At 41.0% G+C, this 25328-nt stretch overlaps 2 protein-coding genes across 4 annotated transcripts in view; both read left to right on the forward strand.

Annotated features, from left to right (window-relative positions):
• Positions 1-12066: 12066 nt before the first annotated feature.
• On the forward strand, positions 12067-15895 carry LOC113019545 (Fc receptor-like protein 4). Its single transcript, XM_080299640.1, has 5 exons — positions 12067-12602; positions 13641-13676; positions 14226-14489; positions 14569-14814; positions 14890-15895. The coding sequence occupies exons 1-5, from the start codon at positions 12572-12574 to the stop codon at positions 15132-15134; spliced, it is 822 nt and encodes a 273-aa protein (XP_080155766.1). The 5' UTR covers positions 12067-12571; the 3' UTR covers positions 15135-15895.
• Positions 15896-18939: 3044 nt separating this feature from the next.
• Positions 18940-25328, forward strand: part of LOC113019546 (Fc receptor-like protein 5) — a 37505-nt gene continuing 31116 nt past the window's right edge. For all 3 annotated transcript variants that reach the window (XR_013906378.1, XM_080298888.1, XM_080298889.1), the window contains exons 1-3: positions 18940-19082; positions 19351-19614; positions 19694-19939. Coding sequence is in view for 2 of the 3 variants with exons in the window: in XM_080298888.1 (XP_080155014.1) it covers positions 19007-19082; positions 19351-19614; positions 19694-19939 (586 nt within the window). In the remaining variant the exon portion in view is untranslated. The remainder of the gene's footprint in view (positions 19083-19350; positions 19615-19693; positions 19940-25328) is intronic.

The following is a 25328-nucleotide window of genomic DNA, read 5'->3' on the forward strand; positions in this document are numbered from 1 at the left end:
CCTGCTAAATTTCTTCCAGAATCTCTGTGTAAAAGAACAGTACCAAAAAAGATGTGTCACAGTTTCTGGATGATCGCCACAGAAAGTACAATTAGTATTAATGTCTCTTTTAAATTTTACCATGTAGTGACTGGCTGGATAACATATATGTAGAATTTTAAAAGAGACTTCTTTCACCTTATTTACAATCAAATATTTATGGGGGACCATCCAGACTGTCTTCCACTTGATATCTGGAACATATCGGTTCCAATAAGATATTATATATGGGAGCGAGACGATATCTTCTTGGAATAAACTACGTATTCTCTTATTGCTGTTACCAAGTTCCTGTGAAAAGCAGATTTTTCCTATTGGTGACTCAGCTGGATCAGGGAGAGTGACTGAGGTAGAGATCGAGCTGTCAGTGTTTTATATAACATTAAAGTCCCTGACGGTATGGCACCAAGCACCATTGAGAATTCCTGAACACTGATTGGAAAATTATATAGTGCAATAAAGTCGTTGTAAGTAAGTAGTTGTCCCTCTTTATTAACCAGCTGAGCCACCAATAGGATCCCATTTTGGACCCAAGTTTCCAGGAAAAGAGATTTATTTTTATATAAAATATCTCTGTTGTTCCAGATGAGGTATTTGTGAGGTGAGAAGTTGTGTTTATAAATGAGGGTCCACGCTAAGAGGACCTGCTTATGGAAGGATGAAAGCTTTACAGGGAGTTTCTCAACATTGTAATTACAATTTAAAACAAAATTAAAGCCACCAAAACGAGAGAAAATATGATATGGTATAAAGTTCCAGATAGAGGTAGGGTTTCTAAGAAAATGTTTAGCCCAATTAATTTTGAAAGTGTTATTTAAAGTAGAAAAGTCTAAGACGTTAAGCCCACCTGATTCGTACTTATTCATCACAACAGTTTTTCTAATATAATGCGTACAGTTTTTCCATATAAAATTAAAGAGCATACGGTCAATATCTTTACTAATTTTCTTATCCAGATGTAAGGAGAGAGCAGCATATGTTAATCGGGATATACCTTCTGCTTTAGTAATTAACACTCTACCTTTCAAAGACAAGTCCCTTTGCAGCCACTGGTTGAACATAAACCAGAGGCCTCAGAGAAATCACTAATCACAGTAAGGGCTGGAGGGATTTGGTTTGCATTCTTCAAGAAGAGTGTGGTGTCATCGGCTAACTGGCTGATGACGAGCTCCTTATCAGCTATGGTGATTCCTTGTACAACACTGTTTGAAATATTAGTCGCAAGAATTTGTGTACAAAGTAAAAATAAATATGGTGAAATAGGACATCCTTGGCGAATAACACGTTTCAGGTCAAATCTCGGGGTGGAGCCGTTAATCATTTTAATAGAACTATTGCCATTTGTGTTTAAGGTTTTGACAGCTTTACAGAAAGACTTGCCAAAGCCAAATTTTTCCAAAGAGTGGAAAATAAATTGATGTTCAATTGTATCAAAAGCCTTGTTAAAATCCAGGAAGAGAATGAAGCTATTGTCAGGTACCAGATCAGAGTAATCAAGTAAATCCAAAACCAGTCTAATGTTATTAGAAATGTGTCTGTTTCTCATAAAGCCTGATTGTGTCTCATCAATAATTGTTTCCAAGACCTCTTTAATTCTGTTAGCAAGTATTAAGGCCATAACCTTATAGTCAGTATTAAGCAGGGAGATGGGTCTCCAATTATCAATAAAGAGTAAGTCTTTGTTTGGTTTTGGAATAAGTGTTATGAGACCTTGAGTAAGAGAAGGAGGGAGGGTGTTATTCTCTAAACTTTCTGTAAAAACCTGCAGTAAAAACGGAGCCAGGAGATTAGAAAATGATTTATAAAACTCTGCAGTCAAACCATCTGTGCCGGGAGATTTATTGGCCTTAAGTGCAAAAATGGAATTACAAACTTCCTCCACAGTCAGAGGGCTGTCACAAGAACTTCTATCTTCCACAACAATAGATTTTAGGTTTTTAATATTATTGAAAAATCCTGTTGAGACAGCCTCATTATATTTTGAGTCGTATAGTTTAGTATAGAATTCGGCACAGAAATGTGAAATTTCTCTAGGATTGTCAGAGACAATGCCATTAATATTTAGTTGATGAATAGAGTTTGTTTTTGATCTGTATTTTTCAAGTCTGAAAAAGTAAGCAGAATTTTGTTCGCCCTCCTCCAGCCACCTCTTCCTGGATCTTATGAAAGCACCCTCAGCCTTGCGTCGATATAAACCGTCCAATTTATTTTGAAGTTCTAGTAAACTTAATTTATCTTTCTCTGAGATTTCTTCAGGGGACTTCTGGTAATAAGAGGCAATTCTGCTTATTACTTCTTGTTCTTCAGCTTTCCTTAATTTAGCAATTTGACTCCCATATCTTCTCAAGAATTTGCATGCTTCAAATTTAAAAAGTTCCCAATTGGTACAAAAGGACTTCTCTCTGTTCGCTTTGTTCCAATAATAAACAATTAAGTTATTAATCTGCATGTTAACCATTTTATCATTTAGTAAAGAATTATTTAACTTCCAATAAGAGAATTTATGAGGTATATTATCCAGTGTAAACATTTGGACATTAATGTAAATTGCTCTATGATCAGTGAGGGGGGTGGCAAGTATATTAACGGTAATATTATCTTTATCAATACAGTCAGAAACAAGCCAAAAGTCAATACGTGATTGCCTGGATCCTGTCTTATTGCTCCAAGTAAAGAGTCTATCATCTGGAAAATTTTCTCTCCAAATATCCACAAGATTAAATTTTCCCATGAAATTTTTTAAGTTTGCACTGTATGAAGACTGCTGCCCTGGAGGCCACCTATCAACCGTATTGTCTAAAGCAATGTTAAAGTCTCCACCAATTAAGAGGACTGAATTTGGGTATTTGGAGAGCCAGAAATTAATTCTTTCTTCTAAGGAGTCAAGTAAGGTAGTAGTGTCCTAAGGTGTCACTGGGGAGTAAACTGCCATTGACTATGTGCACGAGAAAATGCTAACTTCCTGGTTTGAGACCGGATGTGGGGTTGTGCATTTCCGGTAGCTTTACTTTGCGGTCAATCGCTACTGCAAAGCTGGGAACACTCACTGCTGTTGTGTCATAAAAAATCTAATTGTAACAAGTGTCACCTGGCAGTTGTTGCTCTCTGCCAGGTGATTGGCTGAAGAGCTGTGAAAAGTTAGTGGGTGTGTGGGGTGAAGTCAGCGCTCTTCTGTGGAAAAAAAAAAACAGAGGCAATTAATTCACTCAGGTGCGAGTGGGTATACTGTCTTGTGACCACGAATTCTAATAGAAGAATTGATCAAGCCCTAGATCGACTGCGCGCAGGGAAACTGATCAATATTATGTGCTGTCTCTGCTGTCCTTTTTTCGTTCTTTGGATTGATTTGTAATTTTGTTTTGGTTAGTCCGTCCAGCCATAAAGGCGGTTATTGATTGAGAGTAAGTTGTGTAAGGGCGGACTAACCTCTCTTTTTGTTTTTTGTTTAATTGTTTGTGCCACTTCCCTTTATCTCCCAGATCACAGGCCACGATTGCAGTGTCGCTAAGCGGGGTGTGACGGGTTGCAGTGTTGTTTCGCACAGTTTGTGTGGTAAGTCTCATGTGCAGCTGGGATATCAGCAGGATGTGTCGTAAGTCCTGTCTGGAAATAACTGGGAATTTGTATGTCTAACTCATTTAATAAATAAATGATCAATTTATTTCTTTGCCCCGTTTACTCAGCCCTTGTCCTCGGTTACATAATGATCAATTTTGACGTTTAAAGCGTTTAGATTGATCAGTTGTTTACATCACTCAACACAAGCAGAACTGCATCACTGCAGCAGAAGACACATCGTCCACATTCAGAAGCACATCTCTGTATAGTGACTGGTCTTATGATTTAAACAGGCAAATGTTCAGCATTCAAACTACAGGTGAAGAATAGTCAAACCAGATATTAGCTAGTCAAGTAAGATAAGATAAGATAAGATAACCTTTATTAGTCCCACACGTGGGAAATTTGTTAAGTACACACCTAGCATGTTAACAAACCGTGAAAAAAGCCACACAAAAAATGAATGATTGCTGGTAACGGTTTCTATTTACGAAGGGTATGTTGTGACTTACCTTCAAAATTACAGCGGTCCCTCGCTATAATGCGGTTCACCTCGCTGTTTCGCGGATTTTTTTAGTTCAAGTTTGCATGCTTTTTTTTACGTCACATTGTGTCCTGCGTCCTGATCGCTGCAGACGATCTCCTCCGTGACGTCTCTCCTGTACATTACAGAATCGCTGCATCGATCGGTAGCAGTGTGACTCTGAAGTGCAGTACTGTATGTCCACGATGTCCACGAAACGTTTTGCACCCTCAAAAAATAAAATTGGCTACTTGATTTCACCTATCGCTGGTTATTTTTAGAACATAACACCCGCGATAAACGAGGGACAGCTGAGAAATATAACATTTGAATCCCTTTTCTCTTTTGCCCTGAGGCGCGGGGGAAAAATATCGACAAGTTGATGAACATCATTTACAGATATATTGGGTAAATGCCAAAGACATCTATAGAAATGTAAATCGCCGCTTGATTCATTCATTTGCTTAACTTGTTTTGGACCTGTGGTATTGCAAGAAATAAGTGGTTATATAAATATATGAGTATACATAATAGTTATTATTCATAGATACCTACATCCTTTTTTTTTTTTTTTTTTTTTTTTGCCTGTCCCATTTGGTTCTTTAGCCATCGGAATTGTTGTCTGAAGACCAACAAGGATACCTAATGGATTTACTTTGCCAAATGGATCATCGTGGCATTGCCGTATTGGTCCATTTGGTCGATCTTTGTTTTTATTATTTATTATATTTTATTTCCAGATGTTACAGACGGGACAGACATGAGTGAGAGATAGGAAAGGGAGAAAGAAAGAGGAAGGAAAGGAAAAACAGAAGGGGAGAGGGACAGTGAGAAAGGGGGGGAGAAAAAAAATAAAAATCTCCTGGATCACCTGTTGAGAGAAGAATAGAAAACAAGCAAAAAAAGACAAAAAAAAAAAAAAAAAGAAACAAAGCAACATACTAAACACAACACCATCGCATTAATCTAGCTAAGTGTAAACAGCAGTAAATACTAAATATTCAGTGTTGTTGTGCAGCACGCAGGACAGATGTGCTTCGAAGTAGTAGCCAAGAAAGGTGTAATTTGGGTCTACGAGCAGTGAACACCTGTGTGCATACCTGTGTGGATCAGCGCGCTTGTATTCCAAAGGTTTCTCCATGTAACGATCTGCTAGGGAGTGTGGGGGGGCGTCCTCCAGGGTGTGAAGCAGGTATGGAGGAGATCAAAACTTCAGACATCCAGAGGCCCCCAGAACACAAGAAACCATGGAAGACCAACAGAGGGGCAGCCGCGCCACTGTTCCAGTAAGAGCTGAGGAGAGTCCCAGCTGAGGGCTCACTCAGCAGCCGCGGAGCAGAAGTCAGGGGGGGTTGCAGTGACACGCCTGTGAGCTCCGCCGGCAGCCAGCTGTGCCTGAGTGACCGAGCCCCAGGCCGAGAGGCCGGGGGCACCCCACCCCCGAAGGGGCCCGAGCGAGCCCCAGGCTCCAGGCCCCGATAAGCGGCCGCCAAGGAGTGAGCCGGTGTGTACCTGGACGCCCACCCCCAGACACAAAGAACCACCAACGCACCGACACCTGAGGGAGTCCGCCACCGGCAGGGGAAGTGGTGGTAGAGGGAGATAGGCCTCCAAACCTTGGAGGGCCTGAGGTGTCCCCAGAGAGGTGGCGTCTGATACCCAACCTGACATATAGACACAGACATACAGGCACACACAGACACAAACATCCATTCCCCCCCTCATGCTCTCATATGCACTCACTCCACACTCAACCAACGTGGATACCTACATCCTAAGTTCCTGTTATTCTTCTGAAAGAAACAGAATGAATGTGTTGTTACAATGGTAATGTCAGGAGAGGCAGTATTAGTTCTGTGTTACATTAATGTGTAAGGAAGTGGAAGAAGTGTGTGTCCTGTAGGAGGTAGTAGAAAATGGATGCTCATGTTCTGTACATGCCCTGAAAGAAAGGTTCAGTAAACCAGTGCAACGATACTCCGGTGTAAGGCTCAGTTATTGTATCTTTATTTTTTGAAGATGCAACATCTTTTTGGCGACGAGGACGTTTAGGGGGAAGGAGTTTGGGCGATCGGACTGAAAGAAAAGAGAAGAAAAAAAATTGATGGAGTCGGCTACAGGTTTGGCTAGCTTTTCAAAGAATGCAAAAGTTTTCGGCTGGAAATAGAAGGCAGTGACCTCGAAGCGGAAATGGCTACAATTGGCACGCTAGTAGCGTTCGATCCAAAGAATCAGACTTGGGATGAGTATACGGAAATACTCGAGCAGTTTTTCGCAGGTAACGGGATCGACGGTGCAGAGAAACAAAGAGCGATATTAATAAGTGTCGTCGGAGCAGCGACGTACAGCTTGATGCGAAACCTTCTCAGCCTGGCCAAGCCCAAAGACAAAACCTTCCAAGAGCTGGTGCTTCTGATGAAAAATCACTTCGATCCGAAGCCCAGTGAAATTGTGCAAAGGTATAAGTTCGACTCTCGCTCCCGCAAGCCGAATGAAACCGTCATGGAATATATAGCGGAGCTGCGTCGCCTGGCACAGGATTGTAACTATTGCAACAGGTTACAACAGATGTTGAGAGAATTAAGGATGACCGAATTCAGAGACGTCTCTTGTCAGAAATAGATCTCACTTTTGACAAGGCTCTGTCAATTGCAGTAGCCATGGAGACTGCAAATAAAAATGCACAGGACCTGCAGACCTCAGGGGCATCAGCAAAATGTTTCAGTCTCACTAGAGGACAACAGGAGAGTCGTACCTTTAAAGCAGAAAATAAAGAGTGTTATCGTTGCAAAGGAACCAAGCACACAGCAGCAGACTTTAAGTACAAACAAGAAAAATGTCATGCTTGTGGTAAAGTGGGACACATAGCTAGAGCTTGTAGAAGCAAGACTAAACTGAACCAGAAAAAGTATGGATCGACATATGTAAAGAAAGAAAAAAAGCAGAGTTCACACTACAGTACTCACAATGTGGGCGAGAAAGCAGATAACAACAAAACTGATAGCTCTGAAGATGACTCTTTCATGTTGAACTGTGTCAAGTGCAGTCAAGGGCACAACAGAAAACTGTTCAAGTTAGGGCGTGGTAGTGTGGTACACTTAAGAAGAGTAGACCCCTACACTGTGGATATGCAAATTGATGGGAAAAAGGTGAACTTTGAAATAGACACTGGATGTTGCCTAACAGTCATGAACGAAGCAACATTCAGAGAAACAGGGAAAGACAGCAAGCCCCCCAGCCTGCAGCCCATCAAAATCAAGCTCGAAACTTATACAGGGGATCCTGTTAAGGTGATTGGTGCAACACGAGTCAGCGTCAAATACAAGCAGCAGAAAAAACATCTGCCCCTGGTGGTGGTCGAAGGCGACGGCCCCAGCTTGCTAGGTCGAGCTTGGCTCGAGGAAATTAAATTGGACTGGGGTGAAGTGAAAAACAGTCCTAACAACAGAAAGCTGCACCAAGTCAAAACAACAGAAAAAACACTTCAGCAAGTGTTAAGTAAACATGAAAATGTGTTCAAAGAGGAGTTGGGCACCCTGAAAGGAATGAAAGCTGCTATTCATGTGAAAAGTGATGCCACCCCACGCTTCTTCCGTCCGCGTTCTGTCCCCTTTGCTATGCGAGCAAAAGTCGACGAGGAAATAGACCGACTGTTGAAAGAAGGCATCATCTCGCCAGTGAAATATGCTGAATGGGCGGCACCAGTAGTGCCACTCCTGAAGCCCACAGGGACAATAAGACTGTGTGGGGATTACAAGCTTACTGTAAATACCGTGGCTTCACTGAAGCAGTACCCCATACCCAGAATGGGGGACTTGTTTGCCACACTGTCCGGGGGTAAGCAGTTCTCAAAATTAGACATGAGCCACGCTTACCAGCAAATCCTCTTGGATGACGAATCGAAAAAGTCCGTGACAGTAAACACATCGCGGGGGCTGTTCACGTATAACAGATTGCCTTTTGGAGTGGCCTCTGCTCCAGCAATATTCCAGAGGACCATGGAAAGTCTTTTGAAGGGGATACCTCATGTAGCAGTGTATTTAGATGACATCTTAGTGACTGGAGTGGATGAAGTAAGCCATCTACAGAACCTGGATGAGGTGTTGACCTGGTTGGAGGAAGCTGGGTTGAGGTTAAAGAGGTGCAAGTGTGCCTTCATGCAAGAGAAAATGGAGTACTTGGGGCACATAGTGGACGCCCAGGGGCTCCACCCAGTGGAAAAGAAAGTTAAAGCAATCATGGACGCACCTACCCCCACAAATGTCACTGAACTGAAAGCATACTTAGGTTTGCTAAATTACTACAACAAATTCCTTCCAAACCTGGCAACCCTGTTGGCACCCTTACATGAACTTTTGAGACACGAGGTACAGTGGACATGGCAAAAGAGACAAGAGGAAGCATTCCAGAAATCTAAGAACCTGTTGAACTCAGCAGAGGTGTTAGTTCATTATTCTGCTGACCGTGAGTTGGTTCTCTCATGTGATGCATCCCCATACGGCGTAGGCGCCGTATTGTCACATAAGATGGAGGATGGAAGCGAGAGACCTTTGGGGTTCATGTCACGCACACTCTCTCCTGCTGAGAAAAAGTATTCTCAGCTTGACAAAGAAGGTCTAGCTGTGATATTTGGCATCACGAAATTTCACAAATACTTGAATGGCCGAGTTTTCATGATTTACACAGATCATAAACCCCTAATCTCACTGTTCAATGAAAAGAAGCCTATACCTCAGATGGGCTCACCAAGAGTACAAAGATGGGCCGTGACATTGAGTGCTTACGAGTACAACATCAGGTACAAGCCAGGAAAACATCATGAAAACGTGGATGCGCTCAGCCGGTTGCCGGTACCAGACTCAGCACCTGAGCAAGAGATGGCTGAGCAGGTTTTGATGATGGATGTACTGGATGACACATTAGTGGACACTGCACAGATCAAACGATGGACAGCTAAGGATGTCTTGTTGTCGCAAGTCCACGAGTACACCTTAAAAGGCTGGCCAACTGAGACCGATGCCTTTTTAAAGCCGTATCGACAGAGAAAGCTGGAACTGAGTGTGAGGGATGGTTGCGTGCTCTGGGGAGCCCGAGTAATTATTCCCACCAAAGGCCGAGACAAAATATTGAAACTCCTGCACCAGACTCATACAGGCATGTCGAAGATGAAAGGCTTGGCAAGGTCGTATGTATGGTGGCCAGGGATGGATGAGAACATTGAAAGAGAAGTGCAGGCATGTGAGGAGTGTCAGAAACACTCCAAGTCACCACCTACTGCACCATTACACCCTTGGGAGTGGCCGGAGTCACCATGGTCCAGAATCCATGTGGACTATGCAGGGCCTTTCCTCGGGGAGATGTTTCTAATCATTGTGGATGCTCATTCCAAGTGGATGGACATTTACCCTGTGAAATCCTCTACATCACAGGTAACTATAGAGAAACTGCGCCAGAGTTTCAGTGTGTTTGGACTACCTAAAATGTTAGTTTCAGACAACGGAACATGTTTCACAAGTGCTGAATTTGAGTCATTCATGAAGCAGAATGGAATTGACCATGTAAGATCAGCACCTTTCCACCCTTCTTCAAATGGGCTGGCTGAGAGGGCGGTCCAGACCTTTAAGGAGGGGATGAAGAAAGTCAAAGGTGATACCTTGCAAACCAGACTGTCCCGATTTCTGTTCAGTTATTGCATCACACCGCATGCCACTACTGGTTTATCACCTGCAGAGTTGATGATGTCACAGAGACTCAGATCAGTTTTGGACTTGCTCATGCCTGATGTGAAAACAAAAGTGCAGCACAAACAATCGAAACAGAAAGAAAATCATGACACCAAGAAAAGACTGAGAAGTTTCACACCAGGAGACAAGGTCTTCATCAGAAACTACTCCTATGGCCCGAAGTGGATTCCCGCAGTCATTGTGAGAGCATCGGGTCCAGTGTCTTACATTGTTACCATTGGATCAGGTCAAACTGTGAAGCGGCATGTGGATCAGGTGAGAGCAAGAGTGGCTGACACTGTTCCCAGTACACCAGACAGGGAGGTGGAGCCATTGCTTGACAAAGAATCAGTGCCTGAGTGCTGCTTGCCATTGGAGTTGGACACATCGCCACAACCTCCGGCAATGGAGTTGCCTTATGCTCCGGAGACTCCAGCTCCCGGAGACTCCTCAGTGACACCCGTGTTGCGACGTTCCCAGAGAGAGAGACGTCCACCAGAGACTTTAAAGGACTTTGTTAGGTAGTGTGAGATCTTCCAGAAATAGAGCAACAATGCGCTCTGATCTCACAGGAAGGACGTACCTTCCTAGTTAGAAAAAAAAAAAAAAAGAGAAACATGGAAACCTATGTACAGTTGTATGGTTGTATGGTTACCTTAATTACATGTTGATTGCTTGTTAAGCATTCTTTAGATAAACAGTTATTTTGTAAGTCAAGGGAGTTGTTGACTTAAGGGGGGAGGAGATGTGGTATCGCAAGAAATAAGTGGTTATATAAATATATGAGTATACATAATAGTTATTATTCATAGATACCTACCTCCTAAGTTCCTGTTATTCTTCTGAAAGAAACAGAATGAGTGTGTTGTTACAATGGTAATGTCAGGAGAGGCAGTATTAGTTCTGTGTTACATTAATGTGTAAGGAAGTGGAAGAAGTGTGTGTCCTGTAGGAGGCAGTAGAAAATGGATGCTCATGTTCTGTACATGCCCTGAAAGAAAGGTTCAGTAAACCAGTGCAACGATACTCCGGTGTAAGGCTCAGTTATTGTATTTTTATTTTTTGAAGATGCAACAGGACCGTAAAAAAGGCGCAAATAGGACCCTGGAAACAAAGCTCCCCACAGGAGTTTCCGCACCGGAAGTAGCATATGCTAACGTGCACATAGTCATTTAAACGAACAGAAGAAGAAGAAAACCCCTGCACATGCGCGGTACGGATCGGGTAGACCCGATTTGGTCCGACTTTGCACATGCGCAGTAAGGATCGGGAGTCCTGATCCGTAACTGTCTTTTTATTTTTCGTTTTTGTATAAATTATATTGAAACATTTTAAGAGATACTTGTTATTCTTAACATCTTAACAGATACTCTGACCCGTAACTACCATAAAACGCTTCGACCGGAAGTAGACACCTTTCGCGCATGCGGGGTACCGATCGGGTTTCCGGTACGGATCAGGTAGTGACAGGCCGCTCTGACTCACATGAGCCCCATACCCTTTTAACGACGCTATTTATAGAGTCAATTATGAGCTTGTGTTTTAGAAAAGTCCCTTGTCCCAAACAAAGAAACAAAGACAATTTTTATTTTTTAGTCCAAAGGTTGAGAAGTTGCTTAGCTGAAAGAAGAAGAAACTGAACTTTATTTGGAGCCCGAGCAGCTGGATGCCATATTCTGATGTTTGACTTTGTAACATTAAGCTTCTGTTGTCCTGCTTATGAGAGAGCCTGTTTAAGTGCAGTGTCAGTGACAAAAGAAAGGGGGAGGGGTACGCGTTTGTCATGAGACTTGAATATCAGCTTGACTACCCCTTCAGTTGGTGTGTAGTGGTTAGAGGGAGGATAAAGACAATTAATGGGACCTGTTTATAAGCAGCTGTAAAACCTCCATGTTTACCAAAGCATCCAGTCATGAATGGAAATGCACCATCTAATGCAAAAAATATATGGAATGAGCCCCTTTGTAAGGGCCATGAAGATGTATATTGCATATTAAATGTTGTGAGGACGCCATCAACTAACTGCTGTCGAAACTGAAACTCAATTTTATTATTATTATTATTATTAATAATCATTACGTTATCCGACTTTTTAATGTTAAACAAAACAGAAAAGGAAACATTTCTCTGAAAATGATCAGGCAAAGGCCTGGATTGAAAATGAGAGAAAAACAGACAATACTGAAAGAAAAAAGAATTATATAACTTTCGAAAACCTGGAGATCTGGATACTTTCACTTTCTGATGACAAGACTCTCGCTAAAGCAGAGAGAAGGTGTCAGGCGAGCAGTAATAATGCCACCTGTAGCTCACTTCCTTTCAGTTGCTCAGCAAAACCACAGTCATCTACAGGAAGAAGCTGCTTTTTCCTCCCAGTGTTTAAGATAACTCAGCCATTTGGTTTCTTTTGTTTTTCACTTTTAAGATATTCTCTAATCAAAATTGTTGCTCCGAGTTTTGCCTCAGATCTCAGAGTCTTCAGAGTTAGTCTGATGATGAGGGACCTTTTCTTCCATGTAGGATCAACTGATTTTGTTCCAATTTAGTTTCCAGTTTAATTTATCATTTAGTTTGACCATTTTACAACTTTGTTTATCTGCTTTGGTGCCATCGAACAGAAAGCCCTTCTTTTTCAAAATGCAACATGTCATCCTGTGACAGAAGAAGAGGAGGAGGGTTTGACTTTGAGTGACTGTAAACTGCTGGTCTGATTTCACCAAGAGGCTCGATGGAGAAAACACCTCTGCTAACGCTGCTCTGTAAGTACATCGCAATGATTATAGCTGTAAAAAAGCTCTCTGATGTGTCTCCATCACAAACATACATTTTTGTGTAGAAACAAAGGAGTTTTATATAGATGAGGCGACACAGAGGAGGCCAAGTAGAAGGAAGAAGGTTAAAGAGGAAATCTGAAAAATTCATAATAAGTAAAGTCAGTGTAGATACTTGATTTATAGGTTAATGTGCAGTCTTCATACAGATGTGTGGCATGAAACTTTGTTGCATGAGAGTGGTGAAAACAAGACTCTTTAGGAACAGTTATAGAGTAAAAGCATACTTACAATAGTTAAAATGCAATATTCAGAACCACATCCATTACGTTAATGAGTCACACTTAATGATGTGTTAATGTGTCACTTTAATGTTATGTGAAAAACTAAGTACACCCCATCATTCACTAGCTACTGAAGCCCTCTTTAGTTTTTCTGTATGACGTCATCAGTCTCTAACATCATTATGGGGGAATATCGGCCAAATCTTCTTCACAGTGTCTTTTCACTTCATTGAGGTTTGTGAGCATCATAGCCAATCATCTCTCATCTCTTTGGTTCTTGCACTGTCATGATCTTTATTATCTAACATGCTAACTGAGGCCTGTGGAGTCTGACATGTAGCTCTTACAGTTTCTCTGAGCGCTGCAGAGTCTGACCTTGATGTAAATTTGCTGGGACATTCACTCCTGGAAAGATTGTGGCACTGTGTTAAAACACACCTGAATGCTCCGGACCAACAAACTTCCAAAATATCAGTTTGTCTGTCAAGTGCATTTGATCACCTGGCTGCTACCTTTGCTGTGTCCACACAGAAAATGATTCACAGTAACGTGGTAATCATAGCCTGCAGAAAGTTTAAAATCAATGGTGCAGAATATTAAGGGATTATTTGCATCCAAAAATAACGGAGTAGAAGTAGAAAGCATTATTTAAACCAAACTGATCATATCTGTGGACGGCAGAGCTTTATTTATTGTTTTACATAAATTTAAACTAACCTGAAGATTTCTCATTTCTCTTTAGTTCTGATCTCACTGCTGTTGCACACAACAAACCCAGGTCAGTAACCTCACAGTAAGAGCTTCACTTAAATAAAACTGACTGTGTTTTATGCCGTATTAGTGAATTATGTCCTGTGTATTTCTCAGAGATGTTTATATTTTTATTCATTTTAAATGTTGCTGTTAGGCTAATATGACACGTCAGTAATTACTTATCACCAAATTCTTGCGTCTCTTGATTTTAATCATAAACAAAGCTGAAGATGATCAGGCTCCTGCAGAGACATTATTCTAGCAGTCTATCTGATCTCATCAAAGCCTTCTAACTGCATCACAACCTTAGTTTAAATCGCGACCAGACTGAACATTTATCTTTTAAAGAACTGCTGGAAATGTTTTAGTTTGGTTTGGATTTTCTTGAAGATTCACCCCTAATGTTTGGCTGTGATTCACAAAATTGCTTGTGAAAGAATTAATGAATTAAAGAACTTATGTTTGAATATACTGTGTGCTGGGTTTTGTATGTCTCTTTAAGATTTTTTTATGAAACTTTGACACAAATAAAGTTATTACTAAAATAATAATTACATTTACTCTTCCTCACAAGCTCGTCTGACTGTGAGTCCCAGCAGCTCTCAGTTCTTTAAAGGAGACTTTGTGTCTCTGAGCTGTGAGGAGGACGACAGCTCTGCTGGATGGACTCTGAGGAGAAACACAAGCAGAGACACCAGGAGTCAGTGTGGAGCTGACTGGGGGAGCTCATCTGGTTCTTCCTGCACTATCAGTCACATCATCCCACTCGACAGTGGAGTTTACTGGTGTGAGTCCAGAGAGGGTCCCATCAGTAACATGGTTAAGCTGACAGTCACTGGTAAGCTGAGTGTGTGGAGTTAGTGTTGATGAAGCTGTGTGTAAATGGATGAAATGCTGTAGTTTGTCTCTGTGTTGAGGTGGATCAGTGATCCTGCAGAGTCCTGTCCTCCCTGTGATGGAGGGAGATGACGTCACTCTGCTCTGTAAAACAAAGACCACTCCCTCCAACCTCCCAGCTGCTTTCTATAAAGATGGCTCCCTCATCAGGAAGCAGCCTACAGGTCACATGACCATCCAGCATGTTTCCAGGTCTGATGAAGGCCTCTACAAGTGTGACATCAGCGGTCATGGAGAGTCTCCATCCAGCTGGATCACTGTCACAGGTGAGGAGCTTCACTCTGATTTCACCTCTTATTTCATCCACATATTCACCTGAACATGTGAGATTCTCTATGCAGATAAACCTACAAACACAACCTCACCCACCACCTCTGTAACTCCATCCCCTACCTCTGCGCTGCCCCCTGACTCCACCTCCTTCCATCCTGTGATCAGACTGGTCTGTCACCTGATGGTGTTCATTCCATACTTCATCTCCACTTTCCTCATGGTGTCTTTATATCGACGCAGAGCCAAAGGTAACGCCACCAAAATGGATTGTTTATCAATTTTGATTGCTTTTGTGTTGTTAAAACCTGTCTGATCACCACATGTGACAGGAAATGACCTTCTCATCTCCAAGGTAATAACACCATCAGCCAGTGCTGAGCAGAGATTGGCTGAGGACTCTGATGACATTGTGGTGGTGACCGCTGAGCACCAGTTCTGAGCTGCACAGAGTTTCTGCTTCCTTAGTGGTTCTCATTGCATTGTGTGAAGTCATAAACCCTGCTTTGTTACTGTGAACCTCTGAAGTTTGCTTTGTTCTGTCGGCTCACAGCGTGAGGGTGTCACCAGTTACCGTAGCATGCGTGTTTTTCGACCATGAGAGGAAACCCACAAAGGCACAACTCTGCTGCTCTCTGTGCACATTTTTCTACAGACATCAAACTCATCACAGCCTGCCGACTTTCAGGTGCAGTGGAAACTTCTAGTGTGGCTTTACGTCAGCCATCTGTGGTGTGGTTGCTCTCAGCTTTGCCTGCAGCACCACCCTGGACTGTGAACTTCAAAAATTGCACTTCAGATTAACTGGACTTCCCATCTTTCCATCCCCTCTTAAAGAAGACAGCCCAGACAGAAATACTTTTGTATCTTTTTGCCTCTCTAACCTGTTATTCTGAGTCTCTTTTTCGTGGTTGCACAGGCTTGTTGTTTATCTTTTTGCCCTCATGCATCCAAATCTGAGAAAAAGCAGTTTTTAGTAGGTTTTGGATCATCTAAGTTCTCACTCTCTTGGATAAGTTATTTATTTCATAAGAGCATTTATTTGATGATTGAGCAGCTGTACATCTTCTGGCTTCTTCTCAGGTCATATACCGCAGACACTGTGTTGTTTTTTGTCACTGACTTTACAAGGACAAGTATTTTTCTAAGTGAATGCAGTTTTGATATTCAGATGTGTTTTTATACCATGAAGAGAATTATAGATACTTATGTCTGTGTCTTGTTAAATAATAAAATGAATGTGACTGAAACTTTGAAACTTTGACATTAACTGAATCTGATCATTGATGAGACAAAAGTTCTGAAAGTTGACTCGCTGACCTTTGAACTCAGGGCTTTGTGGAGTGCAAACGGTTTCACATGAGCTGTATTCATGTTCAAAAAGGTCCTGTTGAGATCATCGTGTTCATGTTACTGTCAGAACCTGATCACAGTAAAAGACTGATTGGTGTGTGATGTGACTGAGTGACTCTGCAAAGCACTTTGCATGACAGCACAACACCAGCAGGTGGTAGCACAGGAGGTTCAGCCTAGGCAGCCTAGTTTGACCTCTGACCTTTAATTAGAGAAAACTGTAAATATGTAAATACGATATATGTGTATATGCATATATGAATATATACTATAATATATATCCATATATATATATATATATTAAATGATTATACAGTTAGATTTGTTATGGCGAGTAGAGCCATGACATACTTATGACCCCGAGCTTCTAATCAAAGGACAAGCAAGTTGTCTTATGTGCCAAAAATTTGGCTCCTATGCTTGTGATCGAGTTTTACATTTATTAAGCCACTGAAAAATTTGTTTGCTTGTGTTTAAGATTTCATCCTAAAGAGAATATTTTGATTTTATCTTGTCATCCATTTGTGCCATTAAAAATGAACTTAACTCAACTGAAGTGGTTTCATGTCTTATGAAATTTTAAAGAATTTTACATATTCGTCATTTTTATATTGCTAGTTATATTTTCAAATAGCTCTCATAGGCCCTGAATTCATGATATTCTTGACTGAGAGTAGTACAACGCTCCTGTTGCAATTAAATGTGCTATATAAATAATTAAACTATTAGTACAACATACAGGACGTCTACCAGTCCGTGCCCGGCCACTCTCAGTGTTCCTTCACTCTGCCTCTAGACAACCCCCCCTAAACACCATCCCAATCACAAGCACTATAAACTACAGCATCTCTAATATGAAATTTAACTCATGCTACTAAATAGGAACAGGATCAACTAAATCCAGAGGATTATTGACACGTCCTACCTGCAGAGGTAAACTCCAGGAGGAAGACAAACATTCCTACATTCCAGAGTAATACAGCTGTTACAGGAGGCATTCTCACATGAGCAATCTGACAATCCAGCTGTTTTTATGTCTCTATGTTCCAAATAACTCTGTGTTTATTAATTCTATATTCAGGTTTATAGTCAAAGGAGCTTGCAAAGAAAACGATGACCTGGATGACTGAGAACCTTCACAGACATATTCAGGTTTATAAAGAAACATGTTTTCTGAGCTAATGAATGACTGAATGGGGGGAAACCAGTGGCTGTCGTTTTATCACAGAAGGAGGTGTTTGAGCAAAGAATAACAAGACAAAGGGGCAGTACACAAATAATGTTTTAACGACTCCAAACTTTATGGCAGACTCTTAACAGCCCTCTAGTGGAGACAGACCAAAGAGGCCGTCAGCACATGAAGAAACAGAAGTACATATTTCCTGTGTTATGATCCTCACAGACTCCCCCCCTCCTTTCTTTTCTTTCCTTTCTTTAATGAAACTAATAAAACTGACTGGCCACTTTACTGGGTACAGGTTGCTGATATATGATAGCATCACACTGTTGCTGCAGATTTGTAGCCTGCACATCCATGACATAAATCTCCCGTTCTAAAAACACCCAGAGCTCCTCTTTTGGACTGAGATGTAGTGTTTGCAGAGGCCAGGTGAGTATAGTGAACATCCATCAGATGCTTTCCTATTCTTATCACATCCATTTATTCATGCGTGTGCACGGAAACATGTGCATGCATGGAAATGGATGTGGGAAATATGAGAGCCAGAGATAAAGGAACATGTCTGGACAAATCCATGACAAAGATATAAAAAGGATGTGTCAGAAGAGTACACCGTCCTTCCACTAGTTTCCTGCAGATGAGTCGAGGAGAAAGATTGTGGCAGGTCACCTTTAATCCTAAAGCAAAGACTTTAGAAATGTGTGTCTCCCACACTGATGACAAGAACCAATCACAGTGTTGGTCTTTGTCTCAGCAGGAGAAGTTTTATCTGTTTCTGACAGTCAGTGGTTAAAGCAGCCTGATTACTGCAGTCACTCGTCAATAATCAAACCACCTGCAGATCACTTCCTCTCAGCTGAACCACAGTCATGTACAGAATAATGCAAGCTGTTTCCAAAAACATCATCGCTGTTTAAGATAAAAATATAAAATAAAATACAACATCATTGATAGTTACTGTTGAGATTATTTCAGATTACATAAGAAAAGTTTGTCCTCAAATCTCAATAAAGGGACTGTCAGTGAAGGCATCTCAGGTACTGATGTTTTCATGTATTTACTTCTGTCTGTGGTTTCCTGACTGACTTCAGCCGCTCACCCACAGTGTGTGTTTAATGGTTCCAGTGTTCCCCTTTAGATTGGATGTAGATTTCATTTCTCTCCATCCTGCTGTTTAGGTTTAACATGTTAAAACTTTATTCTTTGCTTTATTCCAGTAAAACAGAGAAACCTGTGCGTTAGCTGAAAACCACAACTCTGGCATCCTGTCACAGAGGAGGGTTTGACTTTAAGTGGCTGTGAAGTGTCAAAGTGTTGATATCACTGAGAGTAGGATGAAGAACACATCTGTGCTGTGGCTGCTCTGTAAGTACACTGTAATGACTGTGTATGAAAATTTGTTGATTCTCCACCACAAACATCCAGGTTGGTGTAGAATCAGAGAGGTATTAGATCAGTTTTCATCAGGGGGACCGAGAAGAGGAAAGAGGGTCAAGAGGAACTCAACAGTCTTCAAAACAACAACTAGCTAAAGTAAAAGATATGGAGTAAAAATGCTTAATATACATCGAAATTTCCTCATGAGTGTGCTTGTTCTGCATCAGTGTGTAACTCACCACAGTCTGGTGGTTACCTGTTTTCTGTAATCTGGTTAAATGTCAAACTCAAATCAACCTGAGTGTCATTTCTCTTTAGTTCTGATCTCACTGCTGAGCTGCTCAACAAACCAAGGTCAGTAACCTTCTTCTGTCACAGTTTAAACCTGACATAAACGACACCTAAAGTCCTTTTTTATGCTTTGCAGTAGCATGATGTGATAATCATTACAGTGATTTATCACTGGGTATGGCAATGTTTGACCTTATTATAGCTTCAGTTGCACTAAATCATCCAGTAATTGATGTTAACCAGAGACACAGATTATCTGACACTTATTGTGTGATTGTTATTGACAACAAGATAATTTAGTTTGTGTACTTGATGTATATCCTCCTCACAGCTCGTCTGACTGTGAGTCCCAGCAGCTCTCAGTTCTTTGAAGGAGACTTTGTGTCTCTGAGCTGTGAGGAGGACGACAGCTCTGCTGGATGGACTCTGAGGAGAAACACAAGCAAACAACAGAGGACTCAGTGTGGAGATGGGTGGGGAAGATCAGCTGGTTCTTCCTGTGACATCAGCTACATCAACCCATTGGACAGTGGAGTTTACTGGTGTGAGTCCAGAGAGGGTCCCATCAGTAACATGGTTAACCTGACAGTCACTGGTAAGCTGAGTGTGTGGAGTTAGTGTTGATGAAGCTGTGTGTAAATGGATGAAATGCTGTAGTTTGTCTCTGTGTTGAGGTGGATCAGTGATCCTGCAGAGTCCTGTCCTCCCTGTGATGGAGGGAGATGACGTCACTCTGCTCTGTAAAACAAAGACCACTCCCTCCAACCTCCCAGCTGCTTTCTATAAAGATGGCTCCCTCATCAGGAAGCAGCCTACAGGTCACATGACCATCCAGCATGTTTCCAGGTCTGATGAAGGCCTCTACAAGTGTGACATCAGCGGTCATGGAGAGTCTCCATCCAGCTGGATCACTGTCACAGGTGAGGAGCTTCACTCTGATTTCACCTCTTTTTTCATCCACATATTCACCTGAACATGTGAGATTCTCTCTGCAGGTAAACCTACAACCACAAGCTCACTCTTCACCTCTACAACCCCACTCCCATCTTCTGCCCATCCAGCTGACCTTGTGTTGAGAGTTTTCTTCTACCTGGTCGTTTTCACTCCATACTTCATCTCCACTCTTCTCGTGGTGTCTTTGTATCAACACAGAGCCAAAGGTAACAGTCTAAATTACCTTGATTACATACTGTGGTCAATTCAATGTAAAAAAGTTTAATTGCGTGCTTTTTCTTTTTGTGCCCCATTCTTGTGGAACAGCCTACCTCAAAATATTAGGCAGGCATGCTCTGTGGAGGTTTTTAAAACTAAGTTGAAGACACATCTGTTCACCCTATCTTACATGTCTTAAATCTATGTCTTTTAGTTTTTAAATTCTTACTGTTTTTAACTACTATTGTGTTTTTACTTGTACTGCTAGTTATCCCTTTTATTTATTCATCTTTTTAGTTTCAAATAGCTGTTCAGCACTTTGTTTAAAAGCACTTTAAAAATAAAGTTATTATTATTATTAATTACCTCATCTAATGATGAGCTCATCTCTAAGGTAACAGCCCCGCCCACTCAGGCTGGGCAGAGATCAGCTAAGGACTTGGATGACATCGTGGCGGTCACCACTGAGCATCACTTCTGAGCTTCAGAGACTCAGTTCATGATATCAGATCACTGTGATTGAATTATATGTGAAATCATTGCTTTAAGGTGGAACTAAAATGTAAGACACTCTTCATTTTAGTGCAATTTAAGAGTTGTTGTGTGTTGCAGAAGTCAATGAAACTGCTATCTTTGTGAACTGTTGGGTTATGTTTATATTTCTGGTATCCTCTTGAAACTTGGTATCATGACAAAATGTGTAACGTTTAACCAGATTTATTGAAAACCTGATGAATTGGCCTCATTATTTGGCAAAGTTAACATTTAAACAAGTGTGACAGCCAAAGAAAGACTAAAACTCCTGCCCTCCCACTTTCAGGCCACCTTATCAGACTTCACACAAGAAGAATCAAGGAGGCTTACTGAAAAAGTAAAAACGTGATTTAAATGTGTAATATAATATTACTATATTATATTATTATTATTATTATTTAAATCTATTGAAAGAGTTGTTAACCAGAGACTTGACTAACAGTGTCTAAATTCAGAAACAGGTAAACAGCACACCTTAAAAACAAAACAAAACAAAAAAACATTTATTTTATGTATTTACAGCAAGCGTATTTAAAAAAAAAGTATTAACCGGACAGAATTTTGAGTCCCGCGTGGTAGACTTGGTGTTTGTTCTTCCTGCCAAATGATGCATTTGTTCCCACCCATCGGGGACACTTGTTAGCACTCATCCTCCAGCTTCATTGTGCTAACGTGTTTATAATAACCTCCCCATAGCTCTGAAGCTAGCTACCAGGCAGGAGACAATTATTTCCCAACTTCTACAACACTTCAAACATCGGCTGCTGTTTAGTTTTGTTCAATGGAACATTTCTAACTCTCAGTGATGGCACATTGTTCGCGTTTGTAAAACCAAAGAAGAATTTGTATCCATGACTAATGATGTATTTAAGTGGGGGGATACTTTGCTTTGTTCCTTTGTCTTATGTACATTAGAACAACAACAATAACAATGACAATAAAAAGTAACACAGCACACACAGACACACCAACTTTATCTGAAGGAGACCTGTCCTCATCCCCTCTGTCCTTGTCTCTCCACATCTGTTTGTCCTCTTCATCCATGACACCTGCAGAGCAGACACAGTGGGAGGACAAATGTAACAGTTGTGTACTTATTACATTAGTATTGTCACCCTTTGAAACATGTCAGCAGCTCATTCAGAGGCTTTGGGGCACATGAGAAGAAAATAAAAACCAACCAAGCTGATTTTTTTTGTATTTGTTGATATCTTTTTCCTGTCTCATCACACTGAACTGAATGTGCCTCAGCTCCACAGGAAAGGAGTTTGAAAGCACAAGAATCAGAGATGAGATCATCTGATGATGCTCTACTCGTTTATGACCTAATAACCTTTCGTGTTATTAAAGGTTATGTAGGACAGCAGGTTTCACTGGGGACTTTGTAGCACTGTGGTACAATTAGGCTGAGAGGCTGTTAGATAAATTCCACCTCTATCAACTATCCTAACAAGCAGACTCACCTGAAGCTGTGATGTTGAGCATAACGAAGCACTTAAGCTCATCAGTGTTTTTGGTGAATAAAATCTGACACTGGTATGTTCCTGCGTCACCGATGCTGAGGTTCTTTAGAGTTACAGAAACGTCTCCATCCTTTATGGACGGCTCTCTCAGCTCCACTCGGCCTTTAAAGGACTCCTGCTGGTAGTTTTCATACGAGCGCCCATTTCGGAAGAAGAACACGTACTCGTTGGACGCAAACTCAGGTCGGCGCCACTCCAACACGGCAATCTCTGAATCTGCTGGATGATGACACTGAAGAACGGCATCTTTTCCAGGCTCCATGTTAACCTCTGTGGGATCTAAAGAAACACTGACTGTTTAGTGTGAACGCCGGGAGTAACTAAGGGAAACAGACAAGATGCATACAAGGCAAAAATCCAGAGTTTCATCCAGTTTTGAGGCACTTTGTCTCTGCATACTTTTTAAAATATTTTAAAGAACTTTTCAACTTTTAAAATGTACAAAGCAACACTACCTTTATTTTTTATTGAACACCACTGACACATCTACCTGTCTTTTATTAGGCGTTGCCAAAGTTTCAGATTATGAGCAATGTTTTTGCTTTCACACTTTCATTCTAGCAGTTTCTGGTTTCATCTGCTTCAGACTGTCACATTAAAATGAGGTCACATGACTCAAAATGAGCCCTGCTGCCTGCACCAATCACAGACGTTATTGGATGATGACGATGATAAACTTGTGATTAAAAAAACAACACAAAAAAGCAAAAATGTGAGAATAAAATGCAAATCTGCTGCAAACTTTACGGTGGACACTAAAGTGTAGTAATCATCACCTCTGCCTACAGCCCACCTGACTGTAACACTGACAAAGTCAAGACTTTCAAACTCTTGATTTTGTTGTGCGTGTTTACAGTGAGAGTAAAGTTGAATCAGTCCAAGACCACAGTCACAGGGACACGAGGCCGCTGCTTTGATAGAAGAGTAAAATCTCACCTGTACACACGAACAACAGAAGGCAGGCAAGCAGCAGAATCCAGAAGAGCATCGCAGATGTTCCTGAACGCATCTCTCATTGCTCTACAGATCCCAGATCAGGTTGTTAACAGAGAAGCTGAACAGGCTATAACACCCACAACACCCACTTCAAGTGGGTGTTTCCTTCAAGGAGATTTATGAGTGACGGACAGTCACATGACTTACAGGGATATTTCTTTTTTAAATAAGATTTTCAAGCTCACATCAAGCCCTCGTGCCACAACTAAGTTTGAACTAATTTGCAAATTAAAGTCTTTTGTTGAAAGGATTCCTGAACTGACCGTTCATCACTGTTCATCGTTCATCACAGAAACATTAAAAAAGAAGAAATCTGTAAAACTGAAACCACTAAAGGAGACCGCGTCACATGACTGTATCATGTGACGTGGTCTCGTTCACCACAGAGTAAAGCAAGGAGAGATATAGAAATAATCAAAGTACTTTAGGTATTTCAAATTTTGCTATATCATTACTATTTAAATATTTAGCAACTTTAAATATTTACATAGTGTAGATATAGAAATATTTTAATGAATGAGCACATTGTAGTTATTATGCTTTGTGGGATTTTTTGTGTTATTTTTAGTGCTTTTCCCCCACATGTAATTGTCAATAACAGCTCTGAGGTTTCCAGTTTCTGATGAAAGTTTCCCTGCAGGGTTAATAAGACAAGTAAAGAAAGACTTAAGTTTTACATAAGTGTCTGTACAGACAGTAAATATAATTCTTATTGTTCGCTTCACCTGTGTACTCTATTTGTAGTTTGATTAGATTAATAATTAGTAGTTTTGTAGCTGTAAACATCCTGGCATGTTGGCTTTATGTTTTCCATGACTGACGGCTCTGTGGTTAATCATGTGCATCTTCCTCTTCTGTCCTCAAGTCACTCGACAGCTCTGACAAACAGAAGCTGTCAAACTGTCACTGTGAGCCATATTTTAGACCTAGCTTCAGTCCAGACATTACTTTTCTTTAAACAGGGTTCAACACACAAATTAAGGAGAGGTTTGTTCAAAATCAATGAATTAAAAATAATTTAATGATATTTTATGATTCATCTGCAAAAGATATTTTAAACAACAATCTGTCTTTATCAATTATTTCAGTTTTTGTGGATTTATTTTTGTATGTTTGCTGCTGTGATTGAGTTCCATCTTGTTCTCTTTCACTGTTTGACAAACATAAAACAATTATAAATATTATTTGACTACAGTATGGATGGAACACAATGTTTTAATGATGCCAGTAAGTATAATGTTATTTATAGTTTATTGTGTGGCACTATGCTGTTAACGCTACAACTGTGAGCTGGCACTTTTACGGGGTCAGTAACCTTTGGTCTCACTTTTTGTTCTTCTTTGTGCTCATAGTTTGTGGTCAGAGAGAGAGAGAATCCACAAAGAGCAAAAATAGCTTGACCTCAGCCACAGACTGGAAGCAGCAGGAACGTCTTTCAGCGGTTTCAGAACAGACTGTGTAACTGTGCCGTTTCAGGAAAGTTAAGGACCTGCGCCTCCTACGTACATGTGCTTTATCACAGCTGGTGGATATATTTAACCTCTTTCACAGAACAACCATGATAATTTCCTGTAATATTAGTGCCACAGAAGAGTAGTGCAGTTATATAAAAATAGAAATAGAGTGATTCCTGTGTGTGTTGCACCAACCTTGCTACCTTGCGGTGACTCACACACACACACATCCCTCCATTGCTGAAGCAGTTACAAGAATCTTTGGCCACAAAGTGATTGGTGAGTGTCATGGTGGGAACCCCGAACCAGATGGTGGGCACCGGAGGTGAAGGCAGCCGTCACGCTAAAGAAGAAGAAGAGTCTTACTGGGTTTGGTCAGCCTGTGGGTCTTTGGAGGCAACTGATGGGTACCAGCAGGCAAAAACTCACCATGCTGTAATCACGGTGTATAGTGGGCGTGGGTTGGGTTCATTTAATGATTACAGTGGACATAAAAATGAGCATGACTCAATATCCAAATATGAACACATTTCATGAGAAGCAGCAATAGAAGTAAGTATGTAAACGCTGTAAAGAGCAATAATATTTACTGTTGTTACATGGATTAGTATTATATCCATTCATACTTTAAGTTATGATCTTTTTCAATA

Source organism: Astatotilapia calliptera, chromosome 3 (assembly GCF_964374335.1).
Source record: "Astatotilapia calliptera chromosome 3, fAstCal68.1, whole genome shotgun sequence".
NCBI lineage: Eukaryota > Metazoa > Chordata > Actinopteri > Cichliformes > Cichlidae > Astatotilapia > Astatotilapia calliptera.